The 19,718-nt window shown below is 43.0% G+C and overlaps 1 protein-coding gene across 1 annotated transcript; it reads right to left on the reverse strand.

The window, feature by feature from the left end:
* Positions 1-554: 554 nt before the first annotated feature.
* Positions 555-17,798, reverse strand: lin37 (lin-37 DREAM MuvB core complex component). The gene is made up of 9 exons (XM_080751869.1): positions 17,445-17,798; positions 16,103-16,178; positions 14,515-14,565; positions 13,740-13,769; positions 11,312-11,397; positions 10,954-11,111; positions 8,965-9,096; positions 3,074-3,144; positions 555-933 (listed from the first exon to the last, which is right to left on the reverse strand). The coding sequence occupies exons 1-9, from the start codon at positions 17,476-17,478 to the stop codon at positions 846-848; spliced, it is 726 nt and encodes a 241-aa protein (XP_080607995.1). The 5' UTR covers positions 17,479-17,798; the 3' UTR covers positions 555-845.
* Between the last annotated feature and the right edge of the window lie 1,920 nt (positions 17,799-19,718).

Below are 19,718 nucleotides of genomic sequence, written 5' to 3' on the forward strand. Positions count from 1 at the left end.
AGGTTTGTAACTCTGAGTGTACAAATAGAACCAAATAGACCCTTACAGGTTTGTAACTCTAAGTGTACAAATAGAACCAAATGGACCCTTACAGGTCTGTAAGTCTGAGAGTGTACAAATAGAACCAAATGGACCCTTACAGCTCTATAACTCTGAGAGTGTACACATGTACACACTCAGAATTGTAGATGGTTGTTGAAATGATAGTTTGAGAACCACCAGTATTGTAAGCCTAATTGTACAGCAGTCCACATACCTGCTCTGACAGTGTGATCAAATCCAGATCCCAACCCTAATTTACACACATTTCTTACTGCTGAACTGGCCTGTTGTCACTGGACGGAAAACATACAAAATAAACTCCCAGACAGAAAATCCAACAATGTTGCTCAGCAAAACATTGTTAATCTACAAGCACTGCAACACACTGTGTGCTTGTAGATCGTCTAATAGCAGCAAGCGACACATTGGGATTATTAAACGAGCATAGTAATTAACCCGCTGCGCTGACAACAGACGTCACCTGTTGTCTTCTCGCTCAAACTGTTTATTATTTAAAAGACAACACCTCTAACAAAGTACTCCATGATGGCAGAGTGTCAACACATTTTTAAATCCAAATACAGAGATTGAAGCTACCAAAAACAACCGGGGAATGGATTGTCGTAAAGTGAGGTTTTTACTTTACTACAATGTCTCTCCCTCGCCATCGCACACAAGATGAAGTCAGTCAGGGGTCGTACGGTAGCTAGCTAGCTAACAGATAAAGCTAGACGTCGTACGGTAGCTAGCTAGCAGGCGATGCTAGCGGTCGTAGTCGTACGGTAGCTAGCTAGCAGGCGATGCTAGCGGTCGTACATGTCCTTCATCTCTTTGAGGATCCGAATGCTCTCGCTGTAGCGTAACTGATTCTTGTTGGACGACTCTTTCCATCTGAAACAACAGTAACAACAACAATAAAAACATTTTACTTGCACATCAAAAGGGGAGATTGTTGTAACTAGGTCCATGGGCGTACATGTAATGTGTTAGTTAACTTCAGTACATAAAGTACATAATCATGTGTCATTTGGAGAGTGTTTTAACTCATACTCTGCGATCCCCGTCGAAACTGGAGATTTCCCGCTGTACCGCGGTGCCATGCCCTTTCGATCCCGGAAATTTAATTAGCTTTTATCATTATGAAAGGATTAAAAGTATTATCGCTGATTTTCGCTGATTCTGGCTCTTTAGGCCCACCACCTAACTGTATCTGGTCGTATTTCCGGTTTGGACCGGATCTAGCTTTCCGTATCCGGTCTGAGCCTGGGCCATTAGTCCCGCCTCCATTGGTTTACATTGTAACAGAAGAGGAGGCTACTCGGCGATGGAAAGCTAATTTTTCAATCAGATTTTTGCGTTTGGAAACTTTGATCCAGTCTCTACACGCCTGGATTATGATCCCCGCTCATATCGTGCGTTTTGTGCGCGAACGTGTCCACGTGTTACCATAGCGCACTGCTGGCTTTTTTCAATGTTTTTTCATGTAAACACTGGAGGATAAGCAGGGATACAGCGTGGCAACGGATATGTCTATTTCAATGGGGGTTTTTTTATTCGAAAGCTGTCACCGAGTCTACACGTCTACTAGATGAGTCGCGCACAGATTGTGCACGATGCGTGCGCGTACCCACCTTACTACAGCTATGTTTAAAATGGCAGCAAAATTGTTAATGAACATACATACAGTTTATACGGTAATGTGTTAGTTAGCTCCAGGAGTGTTTAATGAACATACTGTTGTGTCAGTTGGAGTGTTAAAGTGTTTTAACACACACACGACTGAACAGGTCATTTTCACCTTTTTTTTAGATTTAGAAATGGAATTAGATTGCTCAGGAAACACTCAAAGATCTTTATTTCATATTTACAAAACGTCTCAAATGGTAGAAAAAAAAACAAGACTTGCAGGGATTGACACTAAGGCTTGCCCACCGGCCCCCGGCAGGTAAATAAAACTTTCGGGCAGGTGAAGTTTGCTTTCAGGTTGCCCGACCGGACAAGTGCTCATTTGAGAGCGGACTCAACCGCCTATAAACACAACACCAGATATCTGTCTAAACACCTGAACGTGTCCAGAGCGCTCTGTCTTCTGGTCTGTGGAATGTAAAATAATAGCACTTTTTACCTATAATGTGCTGTTTTTACTGTTGATACTTAACATTTTAAAATAGACATATTCAATCATAGCTATGTAGATATTTGGATTTGGAAGTATTGAGGTACAGTATGTATGACTTTTTTATCGCCCAGAAAGTAAAGAAATAATGTGTTGAGCTGAGCGTTAATTCAAATCTTACCTATCATTTTATAATGGATGGTTTACTTTTCAGGCAAGTGGGCATGACCTTTGGGCAAGTAGAAAATGACCTGTACTTGCCTGACGGACAAGTGCCTCTGAGACCTTAGTGTCAACCCCTGACTTGTCTTATATGTTTAGGAAAAGTCATGAAAGGGAACATTTCTCAGAGTTTCCTGAGCAAACCCAAACCACCTCAAAATCAGGCGCAGTCATGCGAGTGTGAACATACAGACATACAGTATATACAGTAATGTGTCAGTGGTAGAGTGTTAAAGTGTTTTAATGAACATACATACATACAGTATATACAGTAATGTGTCAGTGGTAGAGTGTGTTAAAGTGTTTTAATGAACATACTTTTGTGTCAGTGTTAAAGTGTTTTAATGAACATACTTTTGTGTCAGTGTTAAAGTGTTTTAATGAACATACTTTTGTATCAGTGTTAAAGTGTTTTAATGAACATACTTTTGTGTCAGTGTTAAAGTGTTTTAATGAACATACTTTTGTGTCAGTGTTAAAGTGTTTTAATGAACATACATACATACAGTACATACAGTAATGTGTCAGTGGTAGAGTGTTAAAGTGTTTTAATGAACATACTTTTGTGTCAGTGGTAGAGTGTTAAAGTGTTTTAATGAACATACTTTTGTGTCAGTGGTAGAGTGTTAAAGCGTTTTAATGAACATACTTTTGTGTCAGTGGTAGAGTGTTAAAGTGTTTTAATGAACATACTTTTGTCGTATCTTCTTCCAGCGCTCCATGTGGTCACAGATGAGGGTTCCTGGGTTGGTGCCAGGCTCCACCTGAACAGGATACAACTGGTTTACTTTTAGATTGGTTCATTTGCACACACATTTTTAAACATTTAATACAAAGAAAATGAAAAAGAATAGTTTAGCCTGAGGCCAATTCTAAAAACTGTGGAATGTAACAAGTGTGAAACCATATACATATTCAATCATCGCTAGGTAGGCATTTGGATTGGGAGGTATTGAGGTATGAATTCTTTTTTGCGCACAGCCCCAGAAAGTAAAGAAAAGAAAAGTGTTAAATTGAGAGGTAATTAACACATCTGGTGCCAACCCCGAGTTTCCCGAGTTTGAAAAGGTACCACCCCTGTGCCAACCCCGAGTTTCCCGAGTTTGGGCCGTTTTTGAAGAAAAAAAACATTTTTTTTCAAAGATTTTTTTTTTCAAAAAATTTTTTTGGACCTCCAGAAATGTATTAGGCTTAGGCATGATCGCGATCGCGAAATTGAATGTTTAACCCCCATACCAACCCATTCTTTCAAACATGGCAGCCATGTTTGTTTACATCTGAAGAAAACATAATGGCTGGTTAATCATGAATGCCTGAACGGATTTCCAAGCGATTTTTTTGTTTGAAAGCTGTGGACAGTGTGCACACACGTGGTGCATCATCTAGGCACGGGCGTGCACGATCCGTGCACTATAAATTACATGGAAGTCTATGGAGACAATGGCATCGCGGGACATTGAAGAGAAAAAATCATTGCAACTTAAGTGTTAAAATCTTACCTACAGTATCATTTTATAATGGACAATTTACTTTTTGGGCAAGTGGGCATGACCTTTGGGAAAGTAGAACATGACCTGTACTTGTCCGAGGGGCAAGTACCTCCGAGACCTTAGTGTCAACCCCTGTACACAGTTCCTCTGAGACCTTAGTGTCAACCCCTGTACACAGTTCCTCTGAGACCTTAGTGTCAACCCCTGTACACAGTTCCTCTGAGACCTTAGTGTCAACCCCTGTACACAGTTCCTCTGAGACCTTAGTGTCAACCCCTGTACACAGTTCCTCTGAGACCTTAGTGTCAACCCCTGTACACAGTTCCTCTGAGACCTTAGTGTCAACCCCTGTACACAGTTCCTCTGAGACCTTAAAGCTATACTGTGTAAGATTCTCAACTAGTGGTCAGTAGCCATATAGCAAACCGCGGTCGCGTTCGCGTCTTTCGCCCGTTTTTCGTACCTTCACACCCCCGCGTCTGCCTCCACAACGCCGAGAGCTATCTTTAGAGGGGTCCCTGGTTCCTGTGCGTTCAGGCATTCCGGAGAAACGGACTACTTCACCCTGCCTGGTAGGCGAGATTACCTTTTGAGTAAAGAGACACACGGGTGACTACAAATATGGCGACCCCACTTCAAGATGCGCTGTGATTGGCCGGTAGTGTACCATGTGTGCATGATCGGCGATGTGATTGGGCAACGTATACACAACGTATACAGATGATGCAGATTACGTCTTTATGGCGCGAAATCCGGTCCACGGCCAGGATCATAGAAAACATATAAAGAGAAGGCTTCAGAAGCTGAAAATAACGGAGTGGGTGTTCTAAAACTTTAGCGATTTAACAGTTAGGACAATTTTAAGATTTGTTTTATAAAAAAAGTTACATGGTACAACTTTAAGCCCTTTGCACACAGGACAGTTGCGTTTTTTTTCGTTTGCGGCATGAATAAAACGTATTGGATTTGGTGTGCACGGCTGTGCGGAATCGGCGCTGCGGATCCAAAAAGGAGTCATAAAAGGAGTGATGAGTTTTTTACCGCATGCGACAAGACGCACGAATCGAACTGGTTTCGATCGAGAAAAAAACGCACGGCGGCAGCCACTCGTCGCACGGCTAATTCGGAGCCGGTGTGCATGAGGTCATAGAGAATCATTGTTTTCTTTTCAAAAAATTATATTGTCCGTTTTATCCGTGCGGTTAAACGCGCCTGTGTGCAAAGGGCTTTAGTGTCAACCCCTGTACACAGTTCCTCTGAGACCTTAGTGTCAACCCCTGTACACAGTTCCTTAGTGTCAACCCCTGTACACAGTTCCCCTGCCTGACGGGTAAAAGCACACAAAGGGGTCCCGACCATAATGGGTTAAATGGAAAGGAACACAAAACAAAAACATGATGTGCCGGAAAGGCCAAAAAGAAAACACGCAGAAAAGCTACGCTGCAAGCTATAAGGTCATCTTTATTGTTACGTCTTGAGTAACAGGTACTTTTTCTGAGTAGCCAATGTTTTCCCCTTTTTTCCCTCCACAATTTAGTCGTTGCAAATTAATTTCTCCCCCTGCTGTTGTATCTACTGGCTCACAGGCTGTAAGAAGACATGTATAAATATCACCCTCTCCAGAACACGTCTAATAATAAAGTAGCTCTGCCAAACCCAATGCACCACCGTGCATTTGAAACTTTCATTAACCCTTTTAGACCTGAGGCCAGTTCAAAGGTTTTCTGGAAAACTACAAATATTTATTCAAAAAGTACAAAATATTTACTATAGTTACTATATGCTGTACATAGCAACAACCCCAAAAGGGGTTCCCTGATTGAAAGGTATGGATACGTATAGGTGTTCCCTGTCTAAATAGGTTCAAACGTAACGCTGAGTTTTGTATGGTTATATAAACTGGTAGAATCAGCTCCGTTTATGTGTTTAAGGAGTGACTTTGCATTGATAGTCAATGAGGAGACTATTGATACATCACCAATATATATTGCATCATTACTACAGTAGCAAGACCTCTACTAAAAGTGTACTTTTCAATATATATTACATCATTACTACAGTAGCAAGACCTCTACTAAAAGTGTACTTTTCAAGTGCAGAGAGGGAACAAGCGGTGAGAGACTGCAGCCATGACACCTTGCAGTGATGTCATTACGTGCGCATCCCGCATCAAAAACTCATTCAAGTCACCCAGGGACTCATTCATGTCATGGTCCTGGGGTCCCGGGGATGCGCCTCCATTGGAGTCCATGTTAAAATAATTTACCACGTTGCGGTAAAAGAAAAAAAAAAGAAAATTCCACAGACACCACCATTGTTCATGGGTGAAAGCATCCTACTTTACCCTACGTTAAAGGGATATTCCACTTTCAAAAAAACTTTTTGTCATTGTATGGTCTAATCAGGCTTGTATGAACACCCTGAACAGTTTTTAATTTTCTTCATTCAGTATTTCGATATTTGATGTAAATGTTACCAGGCCCTCCGGCAGGCCCAGGCCCCAGGGCCTCTCCCCACACACACTCATTGTAACTTCAAACTCCATTTTAACCATGATAGATTCATTAAAAACACCCATTATTTTTTCTGCTGACTCATACTACCCTCCTAATACGTGAGCAGGCCGTGTTTTTTCCATAACGTTTTTCGTGTATTTTTAATTTTTTTTCTTTGGGAAAATGGAAACAATTAAATGCAATAAAAATATATAAAAAATACATGAAAAACGTTATGGAAAAAACATGGCCTGCTCACGTATTAGGAGGGTAGTATGAGTCACCAGAAAACATAATGGGTGTTTTTAATGAATCTATCATGGTTAAAATGGAGTTTGAAGTTACAATGAGTGTGTGTGGGGAGAGGCCCTTGGCCTAGAGGGCCTGATAACATTTACATCAAATATCTAAATACTGAATGAAGAAAATTAAAAACTGTTCAGGGTGTTCATACAAGCCTGATTAGACCATACAATGACAAAAAGTTTTTTTGAAAGTGGAATATCCCTTTAACACAAATAAAATCCACGTAGAAAGTCTTAAACAGGCGATAGAAACGTCAATGTTTTGATTCCACCGACGTCCGACGCCATTTTGCGCACGTAAACTTTATATTGAGGACTCATAAAACTTTTCTGGGACCCATTTGAATGACCACCTGTGGGTCCCGGGACCCATTACATTGAAAACCTAGTAACATCACATCACTGACCTTGTCTGGAAATTATGCTGATAATGTTACAATGGAGACGAGTAGGAGTAGTTCACGCCCAAAATGTTTTTTTTTTTTTTACTCTCTATTGATTTCTCACGCCATAAAGACTTGAGTTCAATAATATTTGCTTGTATTTGTCGCATTCCTAAGACAAACAAATGCATTGTAAATGTACCCCCATTCGGAATCAATGGGTGTACATTTATTGTAATCAAATTATTGTCTTAGGAATGTGACAAATACCAAAAAGACATTATTGAACTTAAAGAGGTGGTGCCATGATTCCCCCCCTCCCCTCTAAAACATGATTATCCGGTATTATGAGTATACTAGGAGGAAGATCTTTTCCAAAAAAGTATACAGAAAGAGTTAAAATTGGGTTTTTATGTGGCCACACCCCCAGTTCATTAAGTATGCATGGATGGCATGGTGGGTGGTGACCCAGCTGATATAGCCACACCCCACAGTGTTGGGTGAATGGCAATTGGGGAGGAGTTGATACTAAGGGTGTCACAGTATCTGTGTTTTTTAACTGACACTTTTGGCCATAAGGTGGCAGCCTCCAAGAGAAAACAAACAAATACTAAGAGAATACATCATTTTTCAAAAAAAAACACACCAGGGGGTCTAATGAAGTAATTTCAACCTCCTAGACACATGAAAAACAGAAAAAGTACAAAACTCGGGCACCGCCTCTTTAAGGTGCTTTTGTGTGCCCGGGTAGCTCAGTCGGTAGAGCTCTCGCCTTTGCACCGCAAGGTCAGGAGTTCGATTCCGGGCACCGCCAACTCAGCGTATGAGTAGCACGGCTTGGCAAGTCGTGCGGCAAGTACTGGGAGCTGATGGTAGGTGTGGCGCTCCACCTCAGCAGTCCATCTCCCAGGGGTCTAGCGCATTGTAACGGGGACAGACTCCCGCGTGTTACTGGCTGATACCGACAATAAGCCACCCCCACGACCTACTTTGCCGGCCACACAGTCAGAGCTGGATATTTCTGAAGTTAGACAATTTTTTGTGCAGTTGGGGCTTGCAGCCACACAAAGCTGGATATTTCGGACGCAAAACTGGATATTTTTTTAAACCGGATAAATAAGTGAAGACATTGAAAAATATCCGATTCACTGGATCCATGTAGGCATGGAACACGGATATCTCTGAAGACTTTACTGTGTGTGTGCTTGTCTGGGGACCTAGATATTTTTTCTACGTGGATATCTGAAAAAACGGGATATATGAAATATCCAGCTCCGTCTGGCCTAGGGCCAAGTCTCTATCGCATTGGTACTCAACCTGGACCCCCCAAATTATGTTGGGGGGTCCCCAGATGGTTAGTATAATGTTAACATTGTTTTCTCACTCAAAAGTAACCAGACCAACATACAGTATAGGTGTATACATGGTATCTGCATAATATCTAAAGTGACAAATTAAGGACCTTTTTAGTACCTCTGGTCAAAAATTGGCCAGAACTGTCAAATAATAGAGGCCGAAATTGTGAAAATGACAGATCTACATGCTCACAACGGCTCGCAACGCATGTAGTTCTGCTATTTTCACAATGGAACAGATGGAGTCAAAATAATGTAATGCCAACTACTACAATTCCAAGTGCTTGTCAGGGTGGGGGGTCCCCAGTTGAAATATGATTATTTTAGGGGTCGTGGCCTGAAAAGGTTGAGAACCACTGCTCTATGGCATGAGTAATCAATAGAAAAAGTCCTTACTCCTTTAAATGATGCTGATGTTGTTACCATGGTGACTACAGGTTTTAAAGGATGCTGATGTTGTTAACATGGTAATCAATACAGGTTGTAAAGAATGCTGAAAGAATGCGTAAAGAACATGGTAACTAATACAGGTGTTAGATGATGCTGATGTGGTTACCTTGGTGACGACAGGTTTGTTGATAATAGGGATCCTCAGGTTGACAGGCTCCCCATTAGAACTCACAGGACAGGCGGAGGGAGGGGGGAGACGGTACACGTTCTGGGCCTTCCCGTTCAGCAGCTCTGGAGCCTGGAGGAGCACGCACACGCACACGCACACGCACACGCACACACACACACACACACACACACACACACACACACACACACACACACACACACAGTTAACCCAGCATCTTAGTTGTTGCTATATAATTGTCGCTGTCAGGCTGTGTGTGCGTGTAGCTGAGTTGGTAGACCTTTGGCCCACAAGGTCATGGGTTCGATCCCGGGCACGGCCAAATCAGCGTATGAGTAGCTTGCCCTGGGTGTGAATTATGTACTGTAAGTACTGGTCTAAAGGTCTTTGCACACTGCCGCCCGTTTCGTATTTATTTTCGGACCAGGGTTGTTTTTTCACGATTTTCGCAGCTGTCGCACCGAGTCCCTTGCTCTCTCTCTCTTCGCTCTCTCTCTCTCCCTGGCCTACGGCTTTCGGATTTCCAAAATTCAACGAAAACACACAGTGCAGTGTGCAACCACCTTAACACATCGGGTGCTCCTGGATTGCCCCATTTATCCCCTCTCGCTGCCCAGGCCCACCACCATTGTATTGAATCCGGCCCTGCTGCGTCAATGCATGCGTCATGACGTCACTTGGTCACATGAGCGCAGACAGGATGTTATTGTGTAACATACTGTATGGACCAGTGTTGATCATAGCTGTTCATTGCCGATCAAAATTTGGACATTTTGCCGCACCACGCCACAGTTTTAGCCATAAAACAAACATCAGAGATAAAGGGCGTTAAAGATGGGGAAATGCATTGGAGTATACGGAGAAAAACGGCCGCGCGATGCTCTCAGCGTCGACTCGAAGCGACTAGCGGCTAATGGGCTACATCCAGGCGCAGCCCCAACCTAACGGTGAGATATAAAGTTAATACTGTAAGTACAGTAAACACGTCAACGCGCTGTGGGCCTCCAGAGACATCAAAGAGATTGGCGTGTAGACACCTGAGTTAAAGGTGATACACCATGAAATTTCACTTTTCCTATTTTAAACCCTTTTTTGGGGTCCCACTAGCTCCTTCTATCCTCACAAAGTCCCATTTCTGACCATTGTGTCTTTCTCTGGTTTTGGGAAGGCGGAGGTTAAAAGCATCCCACAGGTTCTCAAAACAGGCTGTCCAGATTTGCTGCCGTCGCTGACGGCTGACAGTTCAGGCCAAAGGTGGTACTGCAGCTGAAAATGCTCTGAGAGCCATTCAAAAATGAGAGAGGCTCTCTATTCAGGAGTGGTAATTTAGCCTCAAACCTTTTGAAAAACGTTTTTGGGACATAAACAATATGACATAAATACTTTTTAAATGCATGGTGTATCACCTTTGAGTACTGGGAGCTGATAGGTAGGCGTAAAGGTGCGTTCAGACCTGAAGAGATGTTTTTCTAGTGGCTTCAATGCATTGCAACAGGGACAGTGGGGACAGACTCCCACGTGTGACACTAAACCACTCCTAACCTACGTGTTGATCACACCACAGCGTCACAGAAAGGCATCAAAAGTAGCAGATCCACAAGCTCGAAACGCAGCTCCAAGCGGCACGTTTTCAGCTTGTAGATCAGGTCTAAACCAAAAATAGCCAAGCCGCTATTTTGGTAAAGACTCAGATATTTGGTCTGGTCCCATTATTATTATTAGAGTCTTTGATACGACCCGGCCAGGGATCGAACCCCGACCTCCCAGTCTCAGGGCGGACACTCTAACCACAAGACCACTGTTCTCTCAGTCATTATGGAATATATATCATTATTATCGGGAAGCAGCTCTGTGTGTATATATTAATATTATTAATATTACCTCCTCTTCCATGCAGAGAGGAGGCCTGTTGTACACGGCTATAGAATACATTATTATTTTTATTAGTAGTGTTAATAATAAAGGTACCTCGTCTTCCATGCAGTGAGGGGGGCTGGGGGAAGCTGCTCTCTCTCTCACTGAAGGGTTGTTCCTCATCCAGGAGCGACAGATGGGATACAGAGGAGTGCTGGTGTTGAACTGAGCCAGATCCACACTGCGGTCGAACAGCTTGATGATGTAGGCGTCTGGTAGAGGGGGAGGGGAGGTCAGATCAAATGTAATTAAAATGTACAACATTTATCAGACGCTCTTATCCAGAGCTACTTAATACTATGAGATCAGAAGTGTGAGATCTTAAGCCCTGTATACTTTGTACCTACAACGAATACTGAAATTATCTGATCTACAAGCTCACAGCGCGTTGTGTGTCTGCACATTGTTTTACTTTGTTTATGTTGTTGAGCCTCTGGTAAGCCATCGTCCATCTCCTTCCTCTTCTTCCTGCGGTGCTGAGGGAAGCGCGAGGAAGGCCTGGATGAGACACACACGCGCGCATGCGACGCACGCACACACGCACACACACACACACACACACACACACACACACACACACACGCGCGCGCGCGCGCGCATGCGACGCACACACACAGAAAGAAGAGCTCTGTCACTGACACACAAACCCCTCACTATTCACTTTGGTCTGTCACTGCTGCAACAACAAAACCACTCCTGAATATTACTTTAAACCGTCAAATCTTTGTGAGATAGGAACTTTTTTTAATCCTAGCATTCTTATTCCAGGGGAAACATTGCATCTAGTACGGATGCCCCCCCGAGCGCCTTCCTAGGAAGGTCCTCGATGCACGTCCCACTGGGAGGAGACCCCGTGGCAGACCAAAGACCAGATAGAAGGATTATATCTCCAGACTGGCCTGGGAACGCCTCGGTATACTCCCAGAGGGAGTGGAGGAAGTTGCGCAGGATAAGGAAATCTGGAAGTCTCAGTTGGAACTGTTACCCCCGCGACCCGATTCCGGATAAGCGGTTGAAGATGGATGGATGGATGGATGGACATTAGCTGGAAAAGACATGTTCAAACTCAATAAGCTACTCTATGCAGGCTACCGTAGTTATCAATAACCAACTCTATGCAGGCTACCGTAGTTATCAATAACCAACTCTATGCAGGCTACCGTAGTTATCAATAACCAACTCTATGCAGGCTACCGTAGTTATCAATAACCAACTCTATGCAGGCTACCGTAGTTATCAATAACCAACTCTATGCAGGCTACCGTAGTTATCAATAACCAACTCTATGCAGGCTACCGTAGTTATCAATAACCAACTCTATGCAGGCTACCGTAGTTATCAATAACCAACTCTATGCAGGCTACCGTAGTTATCAATAACCAACTCTATGCAGGCTACCGTAGTTATCAATAACCTACTCTATGCAGGCTACCGTAGTTATCAATAACCAACTCTATGCAGGCTACCGTAGTTATCAATAACCAACTCTATGCAGGCTACCGTAGTTATCAATAACCTACTCTATGCAGGCTACCGTAGTTATCAATAACCAACTCTATGCAGGCTACCGTAGTTATCAATAACCTACTCTATGCAGGCTACCGTAGTTATCAATAACCTACTCTATGCAGGCTACCGTAGTTATCAATAACCTACTCTATGCAGGCTACCGTAGTTATCAATAACCTACTCTATGCAGGCTACCGTAGTTATCAATAACCAACTCTATGCAGGCTACCGTAGTTATCAATAACCAACTCTATGCAGGCTACCGTAGTTATCAATAACCAACTCTATGCAGGCTACCGTAGTTATCAATAACCAACTCTATGCAGGCTACCGTAGTTATCAATAACCAACTCTATGCAGGCTACCGTAGTTATCAATAACCTACTCTATGCAGGCTACCGTAGTTATCTCGGCCCGTAGCATGACGTGCAGTGATATCACCCTCCCTAAGCGGCTTCCCTCCGCTGGGTGGGCATAGACCCTTGCCTTCCCTCTGCTGGGTGGGCATAGACCCTTGCCTTCCCTCTGCTGTGTGGGCATAGACCCTTGCCTTCCCTCTGCTGTGTGGGCATAGAGTCATAGACCCTCTGCTGTGTGGGCATAGAGTCATAGACCCTCCGCTGGGTGGGCATAGACCCTTGCCTTCACTCTGCTGTGTGGGCATAGAGTCACAGACCCTCTGCTGTGTGGGCATAGAGTCATAGACCCTCTGCTGTGTGGGCATAGACCCTTGCCATCCCTCTGCTGTGTGGGCATAGAGTCATAGACCCTCTGCTGTGTAGGCATAGACCCTTGCCTTCACTCTGCTGTGTGGGCATAGAGTCATAGACCCTCTGCTGTGTGGGCATAGAGTCATAGACCCTCTGCTGTGTGGGCATAGACCCTTGCCATCCCTCTGCTGTGTGGGCATAGAGTCATAGACCCTCTGCTGTGTGGGCATAGAGTCATAGACCCTCTGCTGTGTAGGCATAGACCCTTGCCATCCCTCTGCTGTGTGGGCATAGAGTCATAGACCCTCTGCTGTGTAGGCATAGACCCTTGCCATCCCTCTGCTGTGTGGGCATAGAGTCATAGACCCTCTGCTGTGTGGGCATAGACCCTTGCCATCCCTCTGCTGTGTGGGCATAGACCCTCTAAATGGTGGATTCAACCCCACAACCTTAGCGGTCACTCAGGTACTGTACCGCTACGGTTTGCAGGTCAGAGCTGAACATCCCCAGAGCTCAACAAGTAGGAACACCTGACATGGATTCTACAAGGACACGGATTTTAACTCCTTTCAGTTACAGAACCATTCAGAAAGTGTTTCATAAGAAGTAAGGAGGGCTTACCGTTTGCCTGCGGACGATGGAGACAGATCCCTGAGGAGGTCAAATAAAACATGTCAGAAATACCAGACAAAACCTCATTGCTTTTCTTCACATTGACCATCGTATCGGCATCATCTGCAGCTTGTGTTCCAAGGGCCGTACTTGTTTACCCATTTAGGCCTAGAATTATTGAATGCTTTAACCAGTGAAAAATAGCAGATCTACAAGCTCACAGCGCGCGCTGCGAGCTTGTAGATCTGCTATTTTTGAAAAAGTCGTGAAAATGTGTGCAAATCTTTGAATATATGTATTTTCAAAGCGAATGTTTGTAACTCAAATTATGCTTCTGGGTGATCCCTGGAACTAGATATTTTGAGATGGGGGTCCGTGGCCAAATAAATACCATTTTGGGGGTCCTTCAAATGAAAAGGTTTGAGAACCACTGACATAGTAGTCTCTCAAGAACAGACTAACTGAGCTCCAGTTAAGTGAAAAGGACATTTTCTTTGACGATGGCTATAGCCAGGTTGCTGACATAGAAACATAGGTTTTTCTAAAGAAATCTTCAAAAGACACTTATAGAATCGGGTCAAAATTCTAATTTTCACGATTTTTCAAAAATAGCAGCTCTACAAGCTTGTATATCTGCTATTTTTCAATAGTTAAAGCATAAAACAATGATACACAATAATGCGTACCCGTTCTAAATGGGTTAAGAAGTATGTACATTTCTTCATACATAACAAACATACTTGTTTAAGAAGTATGTACATTTCTTCATACATAACAAACATACTTGTTTAAGGAGTCTGCAGCAGTCTTCCCAGAGTCCTCTTCATTGGTCTCCCTGCACAGAAAATCAACGAAGACAGAGATGAATACAAATACAATATACAATGTAGACATTTAGAAGATGATCTTTGTCCAGAATGTCCACAGTGACATTAAACAAGGTAAACACATACATAGAATGCAGAGAGACAGTGTTGTGTCTTAGTAAACCAGTAAGACTCCCTAATCGGGAGATAAGCAACCGTCAGGTCGCATACACAAACTTTAGAAGGCAATCGTAGCCAATCAGGAGGGAATATGGGACAGATCCATGTTGATGACGTGACTTTAGAGATACTGTTTGTACCGCTTTGTGTGATTTTAGGCCAAACATACATAGAATGCAGAGATTCAGTGTTGTGTCTCAGGGTTAGGGTTCTGTCTAAATAAAATAAAAACATGTCTCAATGACATTTTTAACATTATAGTGAACACACCTTAGTAACAACAACATGAGAACAAGTGACCAAGATATGTGTTGATGGTGGTCATCACTCGGTGTAGTACCAATGGAGCCACAAGGGGGCAGGAAGGAGTAAAGAGAGAATCAAGTCGTAGGACTAGCTGCAACTTGCAACTCTAGATTTATTTTTAAATACAGAATGTTGAATCTAGAGTTACAACACCAACCATTGACAGCCCATTCATCCAAACAGAAAAGTCCTATCTGATGGTATTAAACTATGTTAAACTCACCAACATGCAGCTGTACTGAAAGCTTGAATTATCCTCTTACTGTCTGCAAAGTGTTTGTTTCATAAAAATCCACCGCAGACGTGTGATTGCGATTTTAAGATGACCCAATGTTATGCGAGTCACGTCATGACTTTGTTACTCTATGACGCAATATTTTATGCTTTAAATATAAAAAAATAGCAGATATACAAGCTCACAGCGCGGCACCGAGTGCCGCGCTGCGAGCTTGTAGATCTGCTATTTTTGAAAAATCGTGAAAATTTGAATTTTGACCCGATTCTATAAGTGTCTTTTGAATCCTTTTAAGATTTTTGGAAAAAAAAAAACTATGTTTCTGTCAGCGACCTGGCCAGCCATCGTCAAAGAAAAGGTCCTTTTCACTTTAACTGGAGCTCAGTTAGTCTGTTCTTGAGAGACTACTATGTCAGTGGTGCTCAAACCTTTTCATGTGAAGGACCCCCAAAATGATATTTATTTGGCCACGGACCCCCATTTCAAAATATCTAGTTCCAGGGACCACCCAGAAGCAAAATTTGAGTTACAAACGTTCGCTTTGAAAATACAAATATTCAAAGATTTGCACACATTTTCACGACTTTTTCAAAAATAGCAGATCTACAAGATCTACAAGCTCACAGCGCGGCACTCGGTGCCGCGCTGTGAGCTTGTATATCTGCTATTTTTCACTGGTTAAAGCATTCAATAATTCTAGGCCTAAATGGGTTAAAGACGAGCACTTCCAAACGCCTACATTTTGCAGATAGAAAGAGGATAATGCAAGCTTTCAGTACAGCTGCAATGTTGATGAGTGTGTAGTGAACAGTTTAAAGTTCTAAATGAAAACAGAGTTCACAGACCTCTCCGTCTCACTCTTCTCAACCAGGACTTGGAGAACAGCATCTAGACGACTTCGAGCTCCAGCCACCTCCGAGTCTGCAAGAAAACAACGACAACAATTAAAAGAAACAATATATTGTGAAGCTTCCAGTCAACAGTTTATATCAGGGTTCCCCAATTAGTTTTCCCCAAGGGCCGAATTATGTCTAGGGTACCAAGCCAAGGGCCACAACATTGCAGGGGGCGGCGGTGGTGTTCCCACTACTCCAGCGACAGTTTTCGTCGTTGTCAGGTGAAAATCTTGTATGTCCAAAACCGTTCATTTTGAATTTATCATATTGAAAATGATTTAAACTAGAGAAAACAGCCGATCTACAAGCACACAACGCCTCGCACCCGCGAGGCGTTGTGTGCTTGTAGATCGGCTGTTTTCACTACTTTTGTGCGACGGCCTTGTATGATTTGCGAAAGAACGTACAAATTGGGATATACGAGATTTCCACCCGACAACGACGATATACTAGTGTTGTTGCTGCTCTTATACCACCATTATTACTGGGGTTGGTGTGGGCCAGACCGTAGCCCCCTGCGGGCCGCAAATGGCCCACGGGCCGCCTATTGGGGAACCCTGGTTTAAATGAACTGTCAAGGGAAATAGTGAATCTCTCTCTCTCTCACACACACACACACACACACACACACACACACACACACACACACACCCAATGTACGACTTTATGAAGATATGGAGTACTCATAAAGTGTATCCGTCGTTTGTACTTTAATGACAATTTACTGGAGTATTTCCACTTTTCAATAACTGCACTTCAATTTCCAACACATCCCAGAGGCAAATATTGTAGGCCTACTTTATTTTAAATTAAATCATAACTTGCTAATTGCTTTGCTAATTTGGATTGTTAATACAAGGAGACATACATTAATACATCAGCCCTACACATACTTTTCCAATTACTTTGGCTATCAATCTAGTCACTAGATATAGATTCTAGTGCGACACGTTGAGAGCTTGTAGATCAGCTATTTTCCAACGATTTTAATACATTTTAGACATTTGAAAACCTGTGAAATGTCACAATCATTCTGCATGATGGGTAGCTTGTTTGGTACTTTAAAAATATTTGATGCCAATACGTTTTACAATTTGAATTTTGGACTTTCACTTTTACTGAGGCAAATACATTGAGAGCACTTTTGCCACCACTGTGTGTGTGTGTGTGTGTGTGTGTGTGCGTGTGTGTGTGTGTGTGCGTGCGAGAGAGAGTGTGTGTGTGTATAATGTGTGTGTGTGTGTATGCGTGTATATGTGTATGCGTGTATATGTGTGTGTGTGTGTGTCACCTGGCTTCTCTGTCTTGATCTTGACATGATGCATAGTGAGTGTGTTTGTATTAAACCAGGCAGTAATTACATTTATAAATAATAATACTAGTTATTACATGTATCGATAGATACACAACACCAGTAGCTAACAGGCTAACCAGCTAGCTAGCAGCTAATGATGCTAAAGCTGCTAGCTAAGGATTAAAGCCGCTCTGTGACGTCACTTCACGTTAATAATAATACGGATAATAAGTGAACATGAGATAGTTTATTAATTAAACTACCTCAGTGTGTATATAAGTATTATTATGATAATTATCACAGTGTTTACATGAAGCTAAGCTAGCCGCTAGCTAACAGTTAGCTCGTTGTTTTTCCTCTTCCGCGCGCTGCTGATTCCTCGCTGCCCGATTGGCTGAAACGGAGCTGCCTCCTCGCGCCTCATTGGCTCAACCTCGTGTCCATCACTCCCAGCTCCGCGCCCCATTGGCTGATGGCGTTCGACGTGGAATTTGCTTTTGCCTTTTGTAAATCCGGTCCAAAGCGGATACGGAAACAGTCCGTTTCTTTGAACGTATGTGTGCGTGGCAATGACCGGATACAGTAGGGCGGGCCCTACACCGGATCTACGCAGTGAACGAACAATAGAAACCAGGCAGACTGCTGGAGGGGCGGAGGGGGCTGGCCTTTGTCGCGCGTCATTGGCTGAACGTCGTGTCCATCATCCTCAGCTCCTCGTCCTATTGGCTGATCATGTAGACGGCAGTGAAATCACATGACGTTCAACGTCAGTGTTGCCATGTCTACTCTTTATAAGCGACTTTGAGCTCGTTTTAAAGAGTTGTTGTTTTATTTTGACTTTTTCTCGTTGTTTAAACCATTTCCCTGTCGAATGAATGAAGGACCCCCAAATTCATTTACGTGTTTGTGAACCCCCATATGTTAATTGTGCCAGGGACCCCCCCTAGCCCCTAGGGACCCCCATACTAGATTTGTGGGTAACAGAATAGGTGGGCTGTGGGCAGTGGGCACCAAGAAATTGATTGATTGATTGATTGATTGAAGGCTTTATTAGAAGTTTGCATAGGAAAATGTACAGATTCATGACGGTACAGTTCACTGGTACAAGGTCTACTAAAAGGAGATCCATGAAAAGACTAAGCTTATTTCAACAGGAAACCATTAAAGTATCTCATATAACATTGAATGACAGACAAATAGAACACAGTACTATGCAGTAGATATGTAAAGAAAAAAAGAAAACAGTAGGTCTATACAATCAGTAAGTACAGTATATACAATATATACAAGGAAGGGGCAGGTAACAGTAAGTCTAAACAATCAGTATGTACAGTATATACAAGGAAGGGGCAGGGAGGGTAGGGTTGGGCTAGGTTTTTACCAGTTGTGAACGGCTGCTGCCTGTAAGTGGTTTTTTAGGGCAATTTTAAAGGATGCTAGTGATCCACACTCCTTTATGGCCTTCGGTAAGGCATTCCACATTTTTGTGGTGTAGCAGAAGAACGAGTTCGACCCTTTCTTTGAGTTGACTCTGGGTTGAACGTGATCTGTGGCACTGCCTCTGGTGTTGTAATTATGGACATCCTTAACGTTTATAAAGTATTTTGACAGGTACTTGGGTATCATAGTGGTGTAGTGTATCTTGTACACCAGGCCCATTGCAAGTTGCTGTACTCTGTCATCTACTCTGAGCCACCCCACTCTTAACTGGTGAGTAGCGGTGAGGTGAGTCTGATTGGGAAGGTTAAGCAGGACCCTAATTAGTTTATTTTGGGCTGTTTGGAGTTTAGTTTTTAGGGCTTGTGGGGCGTCACGATACCATACGTGGACTCCATAGTCAAAGAGGGGCTGGATTATTGCACCAGCTATGGTCTTCAGTGTGTTGAAGTTGACCATTGGGGCGATCCTCTGTAGGAAACGAGTTTGTTGGTTGATTTTTTGTATTACTTTTGAAGTCATCTTTTCGCTGGAAAGATTAGCTTCAAGGATACATCCTAAGTAGGAGATTTCGTTTTTTCGTCTTATGACCTTATCACCCACTTTGATTGTGAAGTTCTCTACCTTTTTGAGGTTATGATTTGATCCAAAGAGGATGGACTCGGTTTTGCCCAGGTGAATTGATAATTTGTTGTCGTTAAGCCATGTGCAGATCTTACTCAGTTCAGAGTTAAGTGTCTTTTCAACCTGCAGAAGAGAGTGTGCGCATCAGTGTTAAAGGAGTAGTTCACCCCCAAAATGACTTTTTTTCTATTGATTAGTCACGCCATGGAG

Source organism: Nannobrachium achirus (genome assembly GCF_963921795.1).
Source record: "Nannobrachium achirus genome assembly, chromosome: 2".
NCBI classification, from domain to species: domain Eukaryota; kingdom Metazoa; phylum Chordata; class Actinopteri; order Myctophiformes; family Myctophidae; genus Nannobrachium; species Nannobrachium achirus.